The sequence below is a fragment of the Dromiciops gliroides genome, chromosome 1, assembly GCF_019393635.1.
Source record: "Dromiciops gliroides isolate mDroGli1 chromosome 1, mDroGli1.pri, whole genome shotgun sequence".
Taxonomy (NCBI): domain Eukaryota; kingdom Metazoa; phylum Chordata; class Mammalia; order Microbiotheria; family Microbiotheriidae; genus Dromiciops; species Dromiciops gliroides.
This window is the reverse complement of record NC_057861.1, coordinates 678,746,068-678,764,649: the sequence shown is the minus strand read 5'-3', so window position 1 is coordinate 678,764,649 and position 18,582 is coordinate 678,746,068. Positions and strand designations below refer to the sequence as shown.

General features: G+C 46.9%; 1 protein-coding gene across 1 annotated transcript in view; it reads right to left on the bottom strand.

Moving 5' to 3' along the window:
• The window catches only part of DNAH1 (dynein axonemal heavy chain 1), a 151,145-nt gene that overhangs the window by 104,800 nt on the left and 27,763 nt on the right, over positions 1–18,582 (bottom strand). The window contains exons 7-14 of the mRNA XM_043965072.1: positions 17,489–17,650; positions 16,407–16,659; positions 15,682–15,839; positions 13,582–13,793; positions 9,937–10,235; positions 5,841–5,991; positions 4,801–4,994; positions 2,652–2,877 (exon numbers count right to left, since the gene is read on the bottom strand). Coding sequence (XP_043821007.1) covers positions 2,652–2,877; positions 4,801–4,994; positions 5,841–5,991; positions 9,937–10,235; positions 13,582–13,793; positions 15,682–15,839; positions 16,407–16,659; positions 17,489–17,650 — 1,655 coding nt within the window. The remainder of the gene's footprint in view (positions 1–2,651; positions 2,878–4,800; positions 4,995–5,840; positions 5,992–9,936; positions 10,236–13,581; positions 13,794–15,681; positions 15,840–16,406; positions 16,660–17,488; positions 17,651–18,582) is intronic.

The following is an 18,582-nucleotide window of genomic DNA, read 5'->3' as shown; positions in this document are numbered from 1 at the left end:
GGAAACTTTCCACAGTCAGGTGATCACCCCATCTGTCCCTCCACCATCTGTCCTCTATAAAAGCTATGGCCTTTTTCCTGTTCAGGAACATGGGTATCTCAGAGGATCATGTCTTGGGAACTATCTCCCCTTGAGAGAAGTTTGACTTCTCTCTTGGTTTCCTTTCTCTAGCACCTAAATACAAGATTATTTTATTCTAATTGGATTTGTGTGGGAGAGGGTGTCATTCTTTTTTTTTTTTAAGTGAGGCAATTGGGGTTAAGTGAGTGACTTGCCCAGGGTCACACAGCTAGTAAGTATTAAGTGTCTGAGGCCGGATTTGAACTCAGGTACTCCTGACTCCAGGGCCGGTGCTCTATCCACTGTGCCACCTAGCTGCCCCCGAGGGTGTCATTCTTTAAAGAGGAATTCCAAAGAACCCCTACACCAACCAATTTCCCCATGACAATAACTTTTATTTTCCTTTTGTTTTCTTCACCATGGAGAATAATCATTGCGCTAGAAAGGACAAGTAAGGACTAACAGGAAGAGAAATCCAAGAGAAGCAGGGAAGTATTAAGAGAACACAGCTATTCTTGGGAATGAATAGGTGCTCCATTGTAACTTTGCAACCTCAAGAGGAAGGGAGGTGAGGGGTTAATTATGAAATTAGGAAGATCTTCCCTGTTCATGATATAATGGGCTCACCCCTAAAGTTTTGACGTCCTATTGAACAAGTCAGATCTTAAGCCCAAATGAAGGGTTAATTATGAAATTAGGAAGATTTTCCCTGTTCGTGAGAATATAGACTTGCAGACACCTTTTGTTTTGGGAATCAATCAGGACATTGATAGCTTTGTTTTCTTCCTTAAAAGCCGGGCCCGCTTCCCTAGAACAAAACAGAACTTTTGCAGAAGTCTCGGAAACAGATTAATGTGTTCTGGTCAAAGCAGGATGTTCTTCCTCTCTCACAGGCTTGGCCGGCCCTTGAGGAAGGAAGTAAACATCTGTGTTGGTCAAGCAAGCAGTTGACTTAATGTTGTCTTTGTTTACAACTGTATAAAAGTCTGAGGCAGCTAGGTGGTGCAGTGGATAAAGTACTGGCCCTGGATTCAGGAGGACCTGAGTTGAAATCCAGCCTCAGACACTTGACACTTACTAGCTGTGTGACCCTGGGCAAGTCACTTAATCTTCATTGCCCTGCAAAAAGACAAAAAAACCAAAACAACTGTGTATAAATCTTCACTGGGAAAGTGGTCTTTGAAATCTCACCTGGGGAGAGGATGCTCTGCCCGGGGACCTTTCCTAGTCAGGCCTCTGGAAGCTGTAACCCAGGATTCCCCAGCTAGAAATCAAGACTTTGGTGCTTCCCTGATTTGGTGATGTATGTCTTCTATTACTGTAGTTGTGACTGGAATTGCTATTGTGTCATTGCTTCTCTATTTCTATGCTTCTGAAACCTACTGTTATCCTATAATCAGTAAAGTTCTTGTAACTCTAGAAGAAGTGTGCATGTGCTTGTTATATCTCCCAAATCCCCAAACCTTTACAAGACAGGAGGAGGGCCTCCACAACATAGAGCAGACTCCCTGTGCCAGGCTGTGTTCCAGAGAGTCAAAGAAATGTTCGGCGTGACTGCGGAGCCCCTACCGGTGATCTTTCAAAGAACTTGGAAAACAAGAGAGATGCCACAAGTCTAGAAAGAGATGAGCATTCTTGTTTTTATGGGAAGAAAGTGAGCTCGACAGGCTAGTGAATGTGAATCCAGTTCTGGAAGAAATACTAGAACATACTTTACAGGGATGGGCAATGAACATCTAAAATAGAGACGTTCGGGTGGAACTCCCTCTTCTTCTCCCCTTTCTACCTCAAAACCACCTTGTAAATGTTTGCTTATTGATTAATTGGTGTGAGGATTGCAAGGTCAATATGAGTCAAGAGTTAGATGTGGCAGCCAAGAGGGCTAACGTGAGTCTAAGCTGCATTCCAGAGGTATTGTGTCCAGAACAAGAGAGGTAACTTTTCCACTACACTCCGTCCTGGTCAGAGCCCATCGGAAGAACCACCTTCAGTTTGAAGGAGCATCCTTAACAAAGGACATCAACAAGCTGGTGGGTATACAGAATAATGCTCCCAGGGTGGGGGTAAAGCCCGGTGCTCTCCATGAATCAACAAGAACTTATTAATTAGCTGTCTCTGAGGATGTGAGATGCTATTGTGTTAAGAGAAATTCAACCTGTGCTGCTTGGGCCTAATGGGCACCACTGGAAGTAATGGGGGCAAACTGCAGGAAGACAGATCCAGGGTCCACATAAGAAAACATGTTCTAACACCTAAATCTACCCAAAGTGAAACTGGCTACCTTAGTAGGGAGGGGCTCCCCCTCATTAGAGGCTGTCACGCAAATGCTGTAGAGGGAATAGGGGGTATCTTTGCTTGGGTCTGGGTGGAGCTAAAAGGTCCAAAGTCAGAAGACCATCAGACCACCATTCTAGAGCCGACCCTTCCACATCTAAGATTCTATTGTCCTATGACTCTCTATCTTAACAGGCATTAGACCAATGGCCCTGATATAGAGAAAGATATCATCCATCTATCTCCTAAAACAGGGCGACGATGGCAGGAGAAATAAGGTGGAGGAAATAGAGGGAGGGGACAGATCTTAAACTCACACTGTCCACTTCCTGGTGTAGGTTCCTTGCCAGGAGGTCCAACATGGAGGTGGCCAGGGCTTTGCGTTTCTTGGAGAGGCTCTGCTTTGTATTTTCCACATTGATGAAAAATGGGCCAATGATGATGTTGCTGGGCAAAGTGTTATCCAGGATCTCCTTTTCCTGCAGGTGGCTCATCACCACTTCCCTCACCTCAGCAGCAGGAGGGCACACTTTTTCATACTCGCTGGGCACATGAACCATCAAAGTCACTCGTTTACTCATTCTACAAACCCTCAGTAAACACCTACTCTATGGAGAGCACTGTGCTGGGCAAGTGCAGCCAAGACACAGGCTCTATCTTTGTTGAACATGCAGCCTAGTCAGAGGCATTGGGGTTAACATACAAACACATGGAACTATAAGAGACAATGTTATGCGATAAGTGCATTAGACAGGTGAAAAACAAAGTGCTATTAAAACATTGAAACAAATTTGGCACCAGAAGGGACCTGCCAAGATCACCCACACCCCCAAATTTTCTAGAGGAGAAGGGAAGGGAAGCAGGAAGCGTCATTCAGTCAAGGCCTGTTGCCTACGTGTGGATAAGTCACAGCCCAGGTCCCATAATGCCACACCCAATTTTCTCTCCCCTCTACCATGTCACCTTCAGTGTCCAAGAGGGAAGGCTGTTACTGGTCATGGGGAAAGAGGAGATGGTCTCTGAGCTGGGAGATGGTGAGGGTCTATTCCCTTCCCACACCAAAGCTGGGAGGAGAGGCACACACCATGATCCACTGCTGGGTGCTGGGCAGGTGCCCTTTGGAAAAAGGATTTAAGCAGGAGAGAGAACTTTGCTTCCCGGGGGTCCCAAGACGAGCATCCTGACATTGGCCCCAAATGGGCATTGCTCCTGCTTCCTGCAGGAGCCTGAGCTCATCGTGCTATACAGAAATGCAGGCAAAGGCGGGACTCTCTTCCAAGGCATCACAGCCTTCCCAGATGGACCAGAGAAGAGCCGAGAACTCCCAGATCCTTTCCAGAATGTCCTGGAAAGCCTGCGGCTACCTTCCCACCTGCAGCCCCATCTGGCATGCCCCCTTTCTCCTTTCCTAAGGGCAGAGGCCTGCACATGGCCCCATCCCTATCACATCAGGCAGTGGGGTCCTGTGTATATCTGTGCCCGTGTCCGGGGGGACCAGGGCTAGCTCCATCCAATTCTCACCTAAGTTTGGTGAGGGGGACAAATATATCCCTTAGGCTGGAGAGTGGCGGACAGGGACAGGGAACAAGGTTGGGAGTCCTAGGCCCTGGAATGGAATCCTGGCTCTGGCCTGTGTGGCCTAAGTGACCTGGGACTGCAGTTTCCTCATCTCAGAAATCAAGGGCTTGGACTCCAAGGAGCTCTTTAGCCCTAAAACCTATTGTCCTATACAGAGGAAGGCGTCCAGGGTGCCGAATAAATCCATGCACAGGAATGTTGTAGGATGGAGCTGCTCACTTTCCCTGGCTTCCTTCAAGTCCCTGCTGAATCTTCTGCAGGAAGCCTTTCTTGACCCCTCTTAACTCTGGTACCGCCCTCTATTAATGATTCCCTATTGATCCTGTACAGAATCTGTACATATTTGCTTATTGTGTCCCCTGTTAGATTGCAAACTCTTTGAGGGTAGGGACTGTCTTTTGCCTCTTTTTATTTCCCGTGCATTTAGCACAGTGCCTGACACACAGTAGGTGCTTAATAAATGTTTATTGACTGACTGGTGGAAAGGCCCACATAAAGGTTCAGATCTACAAAGGTACAGATGGGGCAGGCATTCTACATCAGAATCAAACCTCCAACAGAAGCAGAGGAGGCTGTGCCCTTCATGCCATAGGGAATGGCAAAGGCTTCAGCACCACCTGCCTTGGGGCAGTGGCAGGGACCAGACATCAAATGCAAAGATACTTGGCTCTCGCACACCAGTGCTGAGGTACACAGTGTTATATATCATCTGATTGGCACCATGAACCTTCTTGGATAACGCAAGGATGTGCACACTCAGATCCAGCATCGCCCAGTGGCATGCACTGACCCCGACGTGAGACCTGGCCGCCACAGCTCCCAGAGCTCTCCACGACACGCCCACGGGCCATGGTGCCCAGCCTCCCCAGACACCAAAGCACCACATACCTGAGGAAGGTGCGGATATCTTTGTTGTTCAGATCCAGGTGCTTTCTGAACTCCTTGGCATAGGCCGACACAGGGATCATTGCCCTCCCGATGGCGTTGGAGAGAGACTTACGCAGGTCCTCCACCAGCGGCTCGTGAAGCCCCACAGACTCTAGCAAAGGGACGCCGCTGACAAAAATATCTTCCATCACAAACTGCCCAAGCGAGAGACAGAGAGAGAGGCAGCCAGAAGTTAGCTTCTCAAATGGAAAGAGGGGAGAGGAGGGGGAGAAGAAGACGTGACATTCCTGCAAAGGAGGGAAGACAAGCTGAGGCTCCCAAAGGACCCATAAAAATAAGGCCTTTTGAGAAGCACGCAGGTGTTCCCTCCCCCAGACATGCAGCAGACCTGGTCTGCCCTCTCAGGGCATCCCAGAGAGCGAGACGACCCTTCCAGGGCTGAAGCTACCTCAGATAGAAAAATAGCGGCCCACAAGGGCCTGCCAGTGCTGTGGAGCCATTGGAGACACTGACGGATGGGGCTGCACCCAAATGACAGCTTCACTGGCAACGAGTGCAGCCAGCTGACCTCTAGTGGACATTCGGTCCCCATGACCCTCTTCTTAAGCTCCCAAGGTCAGCTTTGGTCCCCTTTCTCTCAGCAGACATCCTCGCCTGTGACTTACTGAGACCATCTACCTGGAGCGCTTCCATACACACACACACCCCTCAAAACCCTGTACCATCTTCCCCACCCCTTCCCTAGCCTCCTGCTCCATGCCAGGAAGAACTGTCCCATCCATGACCTCCATCCTACTATGTCCCCTGGGAGCTCAAGCCACCCATCACTCACACTCTGACCTTCAGTCTCGTCCTAAGTCCTGGCTTCTTCCCCACTATCTTCAGTTAATCTTGTGGTCTAATGAGAGGCTAACAGTGCCATTCTCTGCTGTCTTTCAAGCTTCACAGCTGATTCTAGGAGCAGGTGCTCGCACGCGCGCGCGCGCGCACACACACACACACACACACACTGCATCCCCTCTGGCCATGGACAGTGGTACCTTCTCCAGCTGAGGTACGGAGTGCGTTGCCAGGATGCCCTTGTCAAACAGATTCAGCAAAGATGACATAAAATTCTCTAAGGGGGTGCTATAGTGAGATCCATTATTGTCCAGAACCAGGTCCACTATGAAAAGGGGATTCTTCCGGGGTCTAAGAAGAAAATAATTAAAAATAACTGACACACATATGGTGCTTTAAAGATTTTAAACATTATTTGTATATATATGCATATATATGGCACCTAAATTATCCATAGGTATAATGAGATACGTATAATAGGCATAATTTATAAATTAAAATGTTAATATGTGATGCTATATATGTGTAATATATTTAATCTCACCTGCTCCTCACAACCACCTTTTGAGGTAGTTGCTATTATGACCCTCATTTTATAAAAGAGGAAACAGAGGCAAACAGAGGTTAGGTGACTTGCCCAGGGTCACATACCTTGTGTCATATACCTCGTGTCTGAGGTCGGATTTGAACTCCCAAATCCAAGCCCAGCACTAAATGCGTCCCACTGTCTAGCTACCTCTAAAATAAAGGTATTATTTTCAGATCAGGCCAGGAAGAGGGAAGAGAAACCGCAAAGCAAAAGGCAGGAGGCCTATTCATTATCCAAGGTTTGGGACAACTGGCAGGAGAAGGTGATTTTCAGAAAAGTAACAGCCTAGAAGTCACCCGGGGATATGGAAGAACGGCAGGCTGCGTGGCAAGTTCCTCAGATTGCCAAGACTGGGAGAAAAGTCCCTTTCCTTGAAATCCTTGAGCTCTTCTCTCTCTTGCTCCAATCTCACATTCTTGCCCATCAGCTGGACATCCTGAACTCAGTGTCCCACAGTTATCTGAAACTCAACACGTCTAAAACTAAACTATTTTTGCCCAGAACCTTCCCCCACCATCCTCCCAGTCATCAGGACTCCCAAACTAGCTGTCCCCCCCCACCCCGGACTCCTCTCCACCTCACCCCCTCTCCAATCCATTGCCAGGTCCTGTCATCTTTTTTTACCTTCATGTCATCTCTTGCATGTGGCCCCTTCCCTCCTCTGACACGGCCCTCATCGCCTCAACAGTCGATATACAGTCACTGAGGCGTCCACTATGTGCCAGGCACCATGCGCCTACCTTTCACCTAGACTTCTGTGACAGCCTGAGTGGTTTCAAGTCTCAGCATGACTGTCCGTCAAAAAGAAATTCCTGTTTGACTTTTAAAGTCCTTCCTCACTTTGCCCCTTCCTATTCTTTTTTTTTTTTCTTGAGGCAGTTGGGGTTAAGTGACTTGCCCAGGGTCACACAGCTAGTAAGTGTTAAGTGTCTGAGGCCGGACTTAAACTCAGGTCCTCCTGAATCCAGGGCCGGTGCTCTATCCACTGTGCCACCCAGCTGCCCCTGCCCCTTCCTTTTCTTCCAGTCTTCTTACTCCCCTCCACATTCTCTGCCAGTCAGTGACACTGGCCTCCTTCCTTCCTATTCCTTGCCCATGACACTGCATCTCCTGACTCCGGACATTTTCACGGGCTGTCCCCCCAGGGGAAAACCTTACTTTCTGCAAGAAGCCTTTGCCAGTCCTCCTTTATCTTTGCTTAGTGCCTTTCCCTCTGAGATCACCCCCAATTCATCCTGTGTCTATCTTGTTTGTATACACTTCTTTTCCATGTAGTTGCCTCCATTGGGGTGTGAGCTCCTTGAGAGCAGGCGCTGTGTTTTGCTTTTCCTTGTATCCCCAGGGCTTAGTGAGCCTGACATATAGAAGACACTTTTTTTTTTTTTGGTGAGGCAATTGGGGTTAAGTGACTTGCCCAGGGCCACACAGCTAGTAAGTGTCAGGTGTCTGAGGCCGGATTTGAACTCAGGTCTTCTTGAATCCAGGGCCAGTGCTTTATCCACTGCACCACCTAGCTGCCCCTTTAGCTTTTTTTTTTCTTTTTTTTCTTTCTTTTTTTTAGAAGACAATAAGTGATAGGTGGCTTGATTTGTTCTCTGAGCCTGCCTTGGGCACAGAAAACTAATTAAATGGGTCCTGGCTGCTCTGTCAAGTCTTCTTCTGCAGGGGGAGGAGATGGGGGGAGGGGGAGGGGGAGGAAGGGAAGGAGTCTGTGTTCTGAGTGCCTTTGGTTTGTGTAGGACTGACCTTGATCTCCCCAGACTGCTCAGATAACACGTGGTTCCCCTTTTCTAAAAGCGTGAATCTTCTCCTGTGATTCAGAGGCTAAGAATAATCAATGCTCTCAGAACCTGGATCTTTCATGGACGGGCAAGTCAATGCCAGCTTTATTCCCCGCTCCAGGCCACTGAAAGCTAGGCTGGTTATAGATTTCTCTGAGCTATGATGGACAGGTGTGGGCCTGTGGGCTCTGTGCTTATCACCCTACAGATAACAAGAGTTGTACTAAGAAATTCCCGATCCCATCATCAAATGATTAGAGAGCTGCCCATGAGGCAGCTAGGTGGCTCAGGAGATAGAGTGCTGGGCCTGGAGTCAGGAAGACCTGAGTTCAAATCGGGCCTCAAACACTTACTAGCTGTGTGACTCCAGGCAAGTCACTTCACTGCCTTAATCCACTGGAGAAGGAAATGGCAAACGGCTCCAGTATCTCTGCCAAGAAAACCCCATGGGCAGTATGGGTATGCTATGGTCTACGGGGTCACGAAGAATTGGACACAACTAAACAACTTCTCGTTCACTCAACACAGAAAGGGAAGTCTCTGCTGAGACATTCCAAGTCTTGAAAGGCCTTTTGTTCCACCCAGAGATGTGGAGCCCCCAACTCTCCCACCCTCAACCTAGACTTGTCCCTCAGCTTTCTGGAACACAAGATAATGTCTCAGCAGCCACTGAGGCAGAAGGCTCTGGAGCAATACTGGGTTGGAGGAGGGCCCACTCTGGCTGCAGAGGCCTGAAAGCAGATCCCCACAGCAATCTGAGGACCCAAGCACAAAAAACAAGGAACAGGAGAATTTCCAGGGAAGCCCTAGAAGAGAGGAGAGGGAGGTCCCCAGGACTGCTTTCTGTGATCATCATGCTGAACTACACACATTCCTACTCCAGGGAGAAAACACTTTAGAAGAGTATATAGTCTGAGCGCTTCATTTGACAGATGAGCAGAATGAGGCCTAGAGAGGAACAGTGACTTGTCCAAGGTCTCACGTTATTAACCATTCAATCCTAGTTCTTCTAACTGAAAATCTGGTGCTCCTCCAAACCCAGTGTTCTTTCTACTGGACCACCTGTGCTCATGGGTTTCCCCCAACCTGTGTTCACTATGATTACACAAGTATCTTTACACACACACACACGGATACACAAATAAGCAAAAATAGGGGAGAGGTGAGTCTGAGGACAAGATGCTGCTCCTGGCTCCCTACTTAGGATGCCCGCTAGTACCTGCCCAGAAGCAGAGGGGAGAATGGATATCAGTCCTTATCTGTGTGGCATTCACAGCTGTTGGGGTCTAGGTTCCCTACCCAAGGTCCCCTTCCCTCACCACATTAATGGGCAAATAATAAGACCCCCAAAGTACAGAAGGGGCCATGATCTGTGGCTCTATGGGGTCTCCCACCCAGATAATGGCTGGGGTAAAGAAACTCAAGATGCAGCCCCAATATCCCCTACCAGAAGCAAGGTCTCTTTAAAGATGGGAACAATGGCCCAAGAAGCAGAAGCAATCAAACTCTAATAACCCAGTGTTCAATAAAACATAAGCTACTTGAGGAAGGACTTGCTACTTGGCCAAATATCATTTGGAACATCATTGGGCACCAGATGTCTTGTTTGGCAGCCACAGCTCCCCAGGAGAAGTTGTTTGTTCACGCCAGCTCCTGACCCTGGCAGCAGGCACACAGCACTTGTCTGTCAGCTATCGGTGAATAACAGTCCCTTGAAACCCTTATGCAAGGTTACTTTCTCAGGTCACCCACACGTGACTGGCTCTAGACCACAGCTGTCTCCATCTTCCCACATCCCCACCTCAGATCCTGTCCCTGGGGCCCAAGGCTAAGACGCTGTCAATAGCCTACAAAAGTCTTCCCCTTCTCTGGCTGCCCCCGGGCCAGTGGCAGGCAGCTACAATGAGCCCCTCTCCCTCTTCTCACTTGTACGGACTGTTGATGAGATCGGTACCCCAGACCATGTCTTCAGAACAGTTCAGGACATTGCAGCAGGCATCCAGGATGAACTGGGTAAAGTTGACAAGAGAGTCCTGGACCAGGAATCGGATCGAGTCTTGCAGGGTATACTTGATAAGTTCCATCAGTTTGTGAAGCTTGGACATCTGGTACACCTCCCAGTTGGTCTCATAGAGGTTATACCAGCCTTTGCTCATGTCCCTCAGGCTACTCCTGATGGCCACCTTGAGGGTGCTGACCCAACTATCCTTCAGGAACATCTGAACCTGAAGGAAAGAGGCAAAGAAAACAAGACATAGTGAAAACAACCCTGAGACAAAGTAAATCCACAAAAGTCATCAGTGTTTCTATATGATAATGATAAAAAACGGGAGAAAATGATGGACAGGAAAATGCTATTCAAAATCACTATAAAAATGAATATCTTGGGGAGGGGGCAGCTAGGTGGCACAGTGGATAAAGCACCAGCCCTGGATTCAGGAGGACCTGAGTTCAAATAAGGCCTCAGACACTTGACACTAGCTGTGTGTCCCTGGGCGAGTCACTTAACCCCCATTGCCCCGCAAAAAATTTTTTTAAAAAAGGCAGGCATAGCAATCATGATTTCAGACAAAGCAAAAGCAAAAACAGACCTAATTAAAAGGTAATAAAGGAAACTACATTTTAAAAAATGAATATCTGGGAATCAACCCACCAACACACACTCAAAATTTAGAGAAATACAATTAGAAAACACTCTTTATGAAAGTAAAGGAAAGTCTAAATAATTATAGAAATATTCATTGGTTATGTTTGTACTGTAACGATATAATGAGAACAATGCTAGAGATAGTGCTGAGTCATGAAACAAAAAAAGGAGTCGCTCTGTAGAAATAGACAAAATTACAACAAAATTCACTTCAAGGAATAAAAGAAAATCTAGGATTTCTGCAGAAATCCTAGGGGAAAAATAGGAAAGAATGAGGGACAGCATTTCCAGATCTCAAACCATATTAACTACTAATCACTAGAACCATGTAAACTACCAAAAAAGAGATCAGTGAAATAGATAAATAAGAAAAAGAAACAATCTAACTCTTTTTTGGGGGGGGGGCAATGAGGGTTAAGTGACTTGCCCAGGGTCACACAGCTATAAGTGTCAAGTGTCTAAGTCCAGATTTGAACTCAGGTCCTCCTGAATCCAGGGCCGGAGCTTTATCCACTGCATCACCTAGCTGCCCCCACCCCCAATCTAACTTTTAATAGCCCAGAGTTCACTAAACTAGTTTTTTCCAGAGGAGGGAAAGAGATGTTTACTAAACAATCTTTACATCTATTATGCTTTGCAGAAAATGAAAAGGGAAAATTAAGTTTTCAGCAGTGATTCAACAGCATTCCTATACATCAAGGAGTTATGATTTCATCAGTGTGGGTACCCCCTCCCTCCGCCAATGCATATTTTTATCATAAAAGTATTTTATTATTTTCTAGTTACATGTAGAGAAAGTTTTCAAAATGTTTTTATAAGATTTCTAGCTTCAAATTTTTCTCCCTCCCTCCCTTCCCTACCCACTCCCCAAGACAGCAAACTGATATAGTTTATATGTGTACAATCACATTAAACATATTTCTGCATTAGTCATTATGTGAAAGAAGAATCAGAGCAAAAAGTAAAAACCTCAAAAAAGAAAAACAAAAAAAAATAGAAATAGTATGGTTCAATCTGCATCTAAATTCCATAATGGTTTTTTTTTTTCCTGGATTTGGATAGCATTTTCCATCATGAGTCCTTTGGAACTATCTTGGACCATTGTATTGCTGAGAAGAGTCAAGTCTATCACAGTTGATCAACACACAATGTTGTTGATACTGTGTAAAATGGTCTCCTGGTTCTTCTCATCTCACTCAGCATCAGTCCATGTAAGTCCTTCTAGGTTTCTCTGAAATCCGCTTGCTCATCGTTTCTTACAGCTCAATAGTATTCCATTACATTCATATACCACAACTTGTTCAGCCATTCCCCAATTGATGGGCATTCTCTCAGTTTCCAATTCCTTGCCACCACAAAAAGAGCAGCTATAAATATTTCTGTACATGTGGGTCCTTTTCCCTTTTTTATGATCTCTCTGGGAAAAAATCCTAATAGTGGTATTGCTGGGTCAAAGGGTATGCACAGCTTTATAGCCCTTTGGGCAGAATTCAACAATGTTTATAAGAAATATATTTGATGTTTCACATGTATAACCTATATTATATTGCTTTTCATCCCAGGGAGGAGACAAGGGAGGGAGAGAGGGATAGAATTTGGAACTGAAAACTAAAAAAAACAAACATTAAAAATTTTTTTACAGCTGGAGAGAAAAAATAAAATATTTAAAAATATAAACATAAAAATTCAGAGTTAAATTGAAAAGCCAAAGTAGGATTTACTATGCTTCAGATAAAATTCAAAAAAAATCAAAGGAGGTAATTACGATCTCAGATAAGGCAACAGTAAAAATAAATATGGTTCAAAAAGACAAGCATAGATACCACATATGCTTAAAGTCAGTCAATAAGCATTTATTAAGCACTTACCATGTGGCAGGCTCTCTGCTAAGCTCTGAGGATACAAAGAAAAGCAAAAAAATGGTTGCTGCTCTCAAAGGGTTCACAGTCTAATGGTGGGATACAACATGAAAAACAATGAAGTACAAACAAGATATATATATATATGCGTGTGTGTGTATATATACATATATATACATATATATATATATATATATATCGAGAGAGCGAGAGAGAGAGAGAAGAAATTGGAGATGAACAATAAAGGGAAAGCACTAATATTAAGATGGGATATTAGCTGAAATTTGAAATCCAAGGAAACCAGGAGGTAGAGATGAAGAGGGAGATAATTCCAGGCATAGGGAATATCCAGTAAAAATGTCCAAAGTCCAAGGGGCAGCTAGGTGGTGCAGTGGATAGAGCACCGGCCCTGGATTCAGGAGGACCTGAGTTCAAATTTGGCCTCAGACACTTGACACCTACTAGCTGTGTGACCCTGGGCAAGTCACTTAACCTCAATTGCCTCACCAAAAAAAAAAAAATATCCAGAGTCCAGAGATGGAATGTCTTGTCTGAGGAAGAGAAAGGAGGCCAGTGTCACTGGATCACAGAGTATATGGGAGGTTTAAGGTATAAGAAGAATAGAAAGGTAAGAAAGGGCCAAATTGTGAAGTGCTTTGAATGCCAAATACAGGCTTTTATATTTGATCCTGAACGAGGTGGTAGGAAGCCACTGGAGTTTATTGAGTGGGGGATGATGGGAAGGGTGACGTAGTCATATCATTTACTTTAGAATTATTGGTTTTACAGCTGAGTGAAAGATTGTCTGGAGTGGGAAGGGACTGGAGGCAGGGAGACCAACCAAAAACTTATTGCAATCGTCCAGGTGTATGGTGATGAGGGCCTACACAACGTTAGGCAATGTCACAGGAGAGAAGGGAGCATATACAAGAGACGACACAGATAAAATCGATAGGATTTGGCAACAGACTGAATGAGTTAAGGAGTCAAGCATGACATGTATATTGTGAACCTGGATGACACAGGTGTGAATCCTCATCCACTTCCTTAGACTTCCCGGCTCACCTGGGAAAACATCTGGGACTGGATCTGTTCGAATTCCTCCAAACGCCCAAACTTGGACAGGGTGTAGTGGAATAGGGTCATAGCAGTCACCTTGTTACACTCAGCCCGTACTTTGCCGAGGGCCATGATTACCTCTGTCCGGGTGAGCAGGGACACAAAAGTGAAGGCCTCCTTCTGTTCCAAGAAGGGATAATCAGGCATAGCAATGAGCCCTGCGGAGAAGGGAGAGGTCGGATCCTTCAGGAAGTAGTCTATGGAAGGGTGGGAGGTCAAAGAGAATTTGGGAAAACTTGATCTTCCCTGAAATGAGTAAGAATTAGAACTGAAAATAGCATCTGGCAAACAGCAGACTCTCAACAGACTACTGACCACTGAGTCCCTTATCAATTCAATAAATTTTAATTTAGCACTCCTTACTGGGCAAGACTTTAAAGTGATCTATCTGCTCCCCAGGTGAGTGAGTCTCCGGGTCCTGGGCCGGAGTGGGGTCTCTGGGGCTCTCACCCTGGCTCAGGGACCAGTCTGAAGCCTTGGGTCTATCACTATCATCCAGCTGCAAGTACGGCCTGGGTAGCAGCTTTCAGCAGGCCAGGAGAGCGGAGGGGTGAAAGATTTTGCACCCCTGGCTGTGGGGCACAAACAGCTTTTTCCACCCCTTGGCTCTACCAGGCCTTATAATAAAGCCCAGGGCAGGTTTCCACTGCCTGATTCCCATCTACATCTTTCTTCAGATGGCTTTTCAGAACTGAGGCCCCATCAAAACTTCAGGGAACAAGAAACAATTAGTGTTTAATGGGGAAAGGGATGAATGAGAATAAGGCCATCTGTGTTTCAGCATTTCTAATTTTGTGACTAAGGACGAACTATCTTGGCCCCCTCTTCTATAAAATGGGCCTAATTATCCTTGTACCTCCTCTCCCAGGGTTGTAGCAGGAAAGCACTCAGTAAGAACAAAGTGCTTTAACAATACAAGTTATCTTCTCTTTAGAACCTCAGAAAGCTTCAAAGGGCATGGGTGGTGGTTTCTAGGGGTTATTAACAGAAAACAAATCCTCCTATTTTGGACAGCCATTATAGGGCAATGAGTGGGGGGGAGGTGGCAGCACATGTGAGGACTCTGGGCATTTATTGTGCTTGACCATACATGCTGATAACAAGGATTTGTTTTCTTGATTTCTCAATGGAGGAAGGGGAAAGGTGGAAGGGAGAAACAGTGAATTTTTTTTTAATTAAATTTAATTAAATTTAAAAAATTTTATCAGATGTTGAAAGAAGAGTGCCTTACTCCTTCTTGGGCATGTCATATCTCTCCTTAAAGTTCTCTCTCTTTCCCTTGGAGGCTTCCCTGAACCAGGCTATTTAAAATGAATGTTACTGGCCCCTGGAGTAAAAGTTGTTCTTTGAGGGCCCCTAGGAGCCCTTTAAAGGAACACTCAGGGGCCCTGAACCCCTGAATCCACAGACTGTGGAATTCCTAAGAGAGTTCAGAGCTCTGCTCCCAGGTCCACCCCCCAAATTCTGAGACATCACAACCACACAAGTGGAAACCAGCATTCTGTGGCAAAAAAAAAGAACTCAGTTCTCCCAAACCCTACATTACACAGAGGGAGCAAGGATAAATAGCTTCTAATCAAAGAGCACGTAGCAGGGTCTGAGGTCTTGCCTCTACTGTCATATGCACAGTTTTGTGACTTGGTTTCTCCACCTGCCAAATAAATCTAGAACTGGCTCTCAATGACTCAAGTGGATGTTGGGGAGATGGGGAAAAGGGGCACCATTGGACAACACGCAGATTACTTTTATTTTTCTTTTGAATATGTTTGATGATCTGGTGTCTTCATTCTGCAGACCACTTTTTCCTGAGGCTGCACTTCCCGGGTGATGGTGGAGAAGCAATGGAGGTGCCAGGGAATGAGGAAGCTGCTATGAGAATTACACCATTAGGAATGGCCACCAAAGAAAAAAGCTGAACCGTGACTGTGGATGTCCACTAGCTTCCCAAGGCCCCTCAGAGAACCTGGTCAGTGAGTATGAGACCCAAGAGATACCAACCAACATCTGGGCCTGCTAGCGGTTGAGCCTCTGCCAAGTCCCACGTACCTTTCTCGGGCACTTTCTCCTCCAATTTCTCTGGTAAAGTAACATAGGAAAACGTCTCTGGTTTGGAGGCTACAATCCGGTCAAAATTGATCTTGTTCATGGTCCGTTCGTAGTCCAGGTTTGCCTCCTTGGTCAAGGTGGCCAGTTGTTCTAAGACTCTGCATGACACAAGAGAAAGGGTGGTAAAGTGGGGTGAGAGCTCTGCCCCCTGGCCTGCTCTGGCCTGGCGTGGCTGGTCTGGGAACTCTTCTAGGGCAACTTGAAGGGCCAGTGGACAGGAAGTGAGCAAGTTGTCCAAACACCTCCGAACACCAGGGCCAGAGCAGAGCTGGCTAATGCTTCAGTCTTTCCCTTTGGAAGCCAAGGCCGTGAGCCCGGAACCTCAGTATCTCATGTGAGGGTGGACATGTGGTGGATTTGGTCTGCCTCTCACTTCTGGCGAGCTCCTTTCTGGCTACAGTGCAGTTCTGAGCTCCAGATTTGGTCCTGTGTCCCCCCAGATAAGACAAGCCAGGCACAGCCTCCAGCCCTCCCCATCTTTGTGAAGCTGTGCCCAGTCAAATCCATGATGCCCGCGCCACTGAAGAACCTGTTAAACGCAGACCTCCCCTGCCTAGGAGGGTCCCTTAGGGTCACCCTGACCTTGTACCGCTACCTTTCAAGGCACACTATCCCTGACAGAACCCCCCCCCCCATTGCTGGGGCAGTGGGAAGAAGATATTTACTCGGCCCCTTTCCGCATCCTGGGTGTACTCATGGTCCACTCCTTGATCATGTTGAGGCTCTGCTCGCTGAGCACCCTCTGCCCCTCAGTGGGCATACAGTCCACATAGAGGTTGTACAGCAGGAGGGCCTCTGTCTTCTTTCGTAGGAAGTTGGCTGAGACCACACGCTGCGTAAACACACGGGGATCCTCAGCACAGAAGAGCACCTGGATCCGGGGCACCCAATACTGGCAAGGCAAAAGGAGGGCTCTGCCTGGGGGAAGACACGCAATGGGAGGGGCATGTGACCAGACCCTCCAGAAGACGGGGAACTAAGGATTATGCCCTGGGCCCCGAGACCACCAGGTGGAATATTCTACAACCACCTGCCGTTGCTCAGAAAAGCTGTGCCACGTGGTGAGACACAGGCTTGCAGCTTCAGCCCTCCCACTCACCAGGGTGTGACTTGGAGCAAGTCATTCCCCATCTCTCCGGCTCCATCTTACCCCCTGTAGCATGGATGCTGTTCCTGACTCTCTCACAGGGCTACTGTGGGAACCATGAGTTACTGTATGTGAAAGGACTTGGAAAACTGTTAAATCACATACATACAGGTATGAGGGCTTATAAGTTATCAATGACAACCTGTAGACTTGTTTGAGGGTAAGAATGAAGGGGGAGGGGGCAGCTAGGTGGCGCAGTAGGTAGAGCACCGGTCCTGGAGTCAGGAGTACCTGGGTTCAAATCCGGCCTCAGACACTTGACACTTACTAGCTGTGTGACCCTGGGCAAGTCATTTAACCCCAATAGCCTCACCAAAAAAAAAAAAAAAATGAAGGGGGAAAATCAAAGGGAACCCATAACGGTAGGTACTACCCAAGTCCCTCCTGTTGCCGAGGGCCACAAAACCACTTGTTGAAGGGTCAGAATTCAGATGTTGCCTTCCACCTATGGCCAAGGGCCTGGTGCCCCAGAAATCCTTTTCCTAAAAGCCGGAGGAGCGCTAGGGAGTTCTAGGAAAAGTCCCCTCCTTCCTGAGCCCAGGAAAAGAGGTAGAGCTAACTAAACGAAGATCTGCCCTCTGAGAAGCCCCAAGCGTGTACCTTCTGGAGTCATGCCTCCATTAACGATGGGGTTCCCCAGATCATCCCGAATCAAGCCCCTCTCATCAGTCTTATGCACCAAATACAACTTCTTCTTGCTGTCATAATCCAAAACCCCAACATGGGTCCATTCATACGTCAGGCGACGGCTCTTGGGATCCTCTAGAATGAGAAAGATCCCACCCAAGGTTGGACTCAGGGCAGAGAACCCTCTGCTCCTGGGTGACTTCCTCTCTGGAGGACAGCCCTGAGGACAACTGGAGGGGAGGGTGGAGCGAGGCCTTCTGTGCAAAATCCTTGGGAAGGAGAGGCACGGGAAGGAAAACGGCATCCAGTTCTCCTTCTCTCACCTCTCCCTCATGGGGCACAGTTCCGGAAACTGATAACAAGACAGAGGATGCTCTTGTTTCCCTTTTACCTTCCAGTAAGCCCTCGCAGAAGTGGAAGAAGCATTGCATGTTGGCTCATCTAGAGTAAAGTAAATGGGAATGGCCCCAGGTGGGCCACAGAAAACCCACAATACAAACATCCTACTTACTGAGGATCATCTAGCTCCTCTTTATAGATTCTCATGGCAGCAAGGAACCTTGAGCAATCTCTACAGAATATAAACACCCCTCTTGAGGGCTTTGTCTCTGTATCCCCACCCTCTAGTCGAGTGTTTCATGTATAATGGGCCCTTAACAGATGATTTTCCTCCAAGAGGGAGGAAGACCATCTGCTCTCTTTGAGTATAAACAGCTGAACTTGAGGCTGTTCCTAAGTCATGTTCAACCTTGCTCTCCTGGGTTGTTTGTCCTTTTCCACACTACGCATGGGAGGCATTTTCCTATTGGTCACCCTAGGCCAAGCAGAGACCAAGCAAAGCTTCGTAGCTTGATCAAGAGACACAGAAACGAGACCTGGATTTTCACTTAGCAGGCAAGTGTTCAGGTTTTAAGGCAGATTTGCTGCTAGACCGCTGAGGTCAGCTTCCCATACAGAATGCTACACGACATTCTCTCGAGTTGTGAAGATGGCATCACACAAAGGAAGCCTAGTCTCTCTGCTCTGATCACCAATGGACCTGTAAAATGAGCCTCCCCACTCTTGGA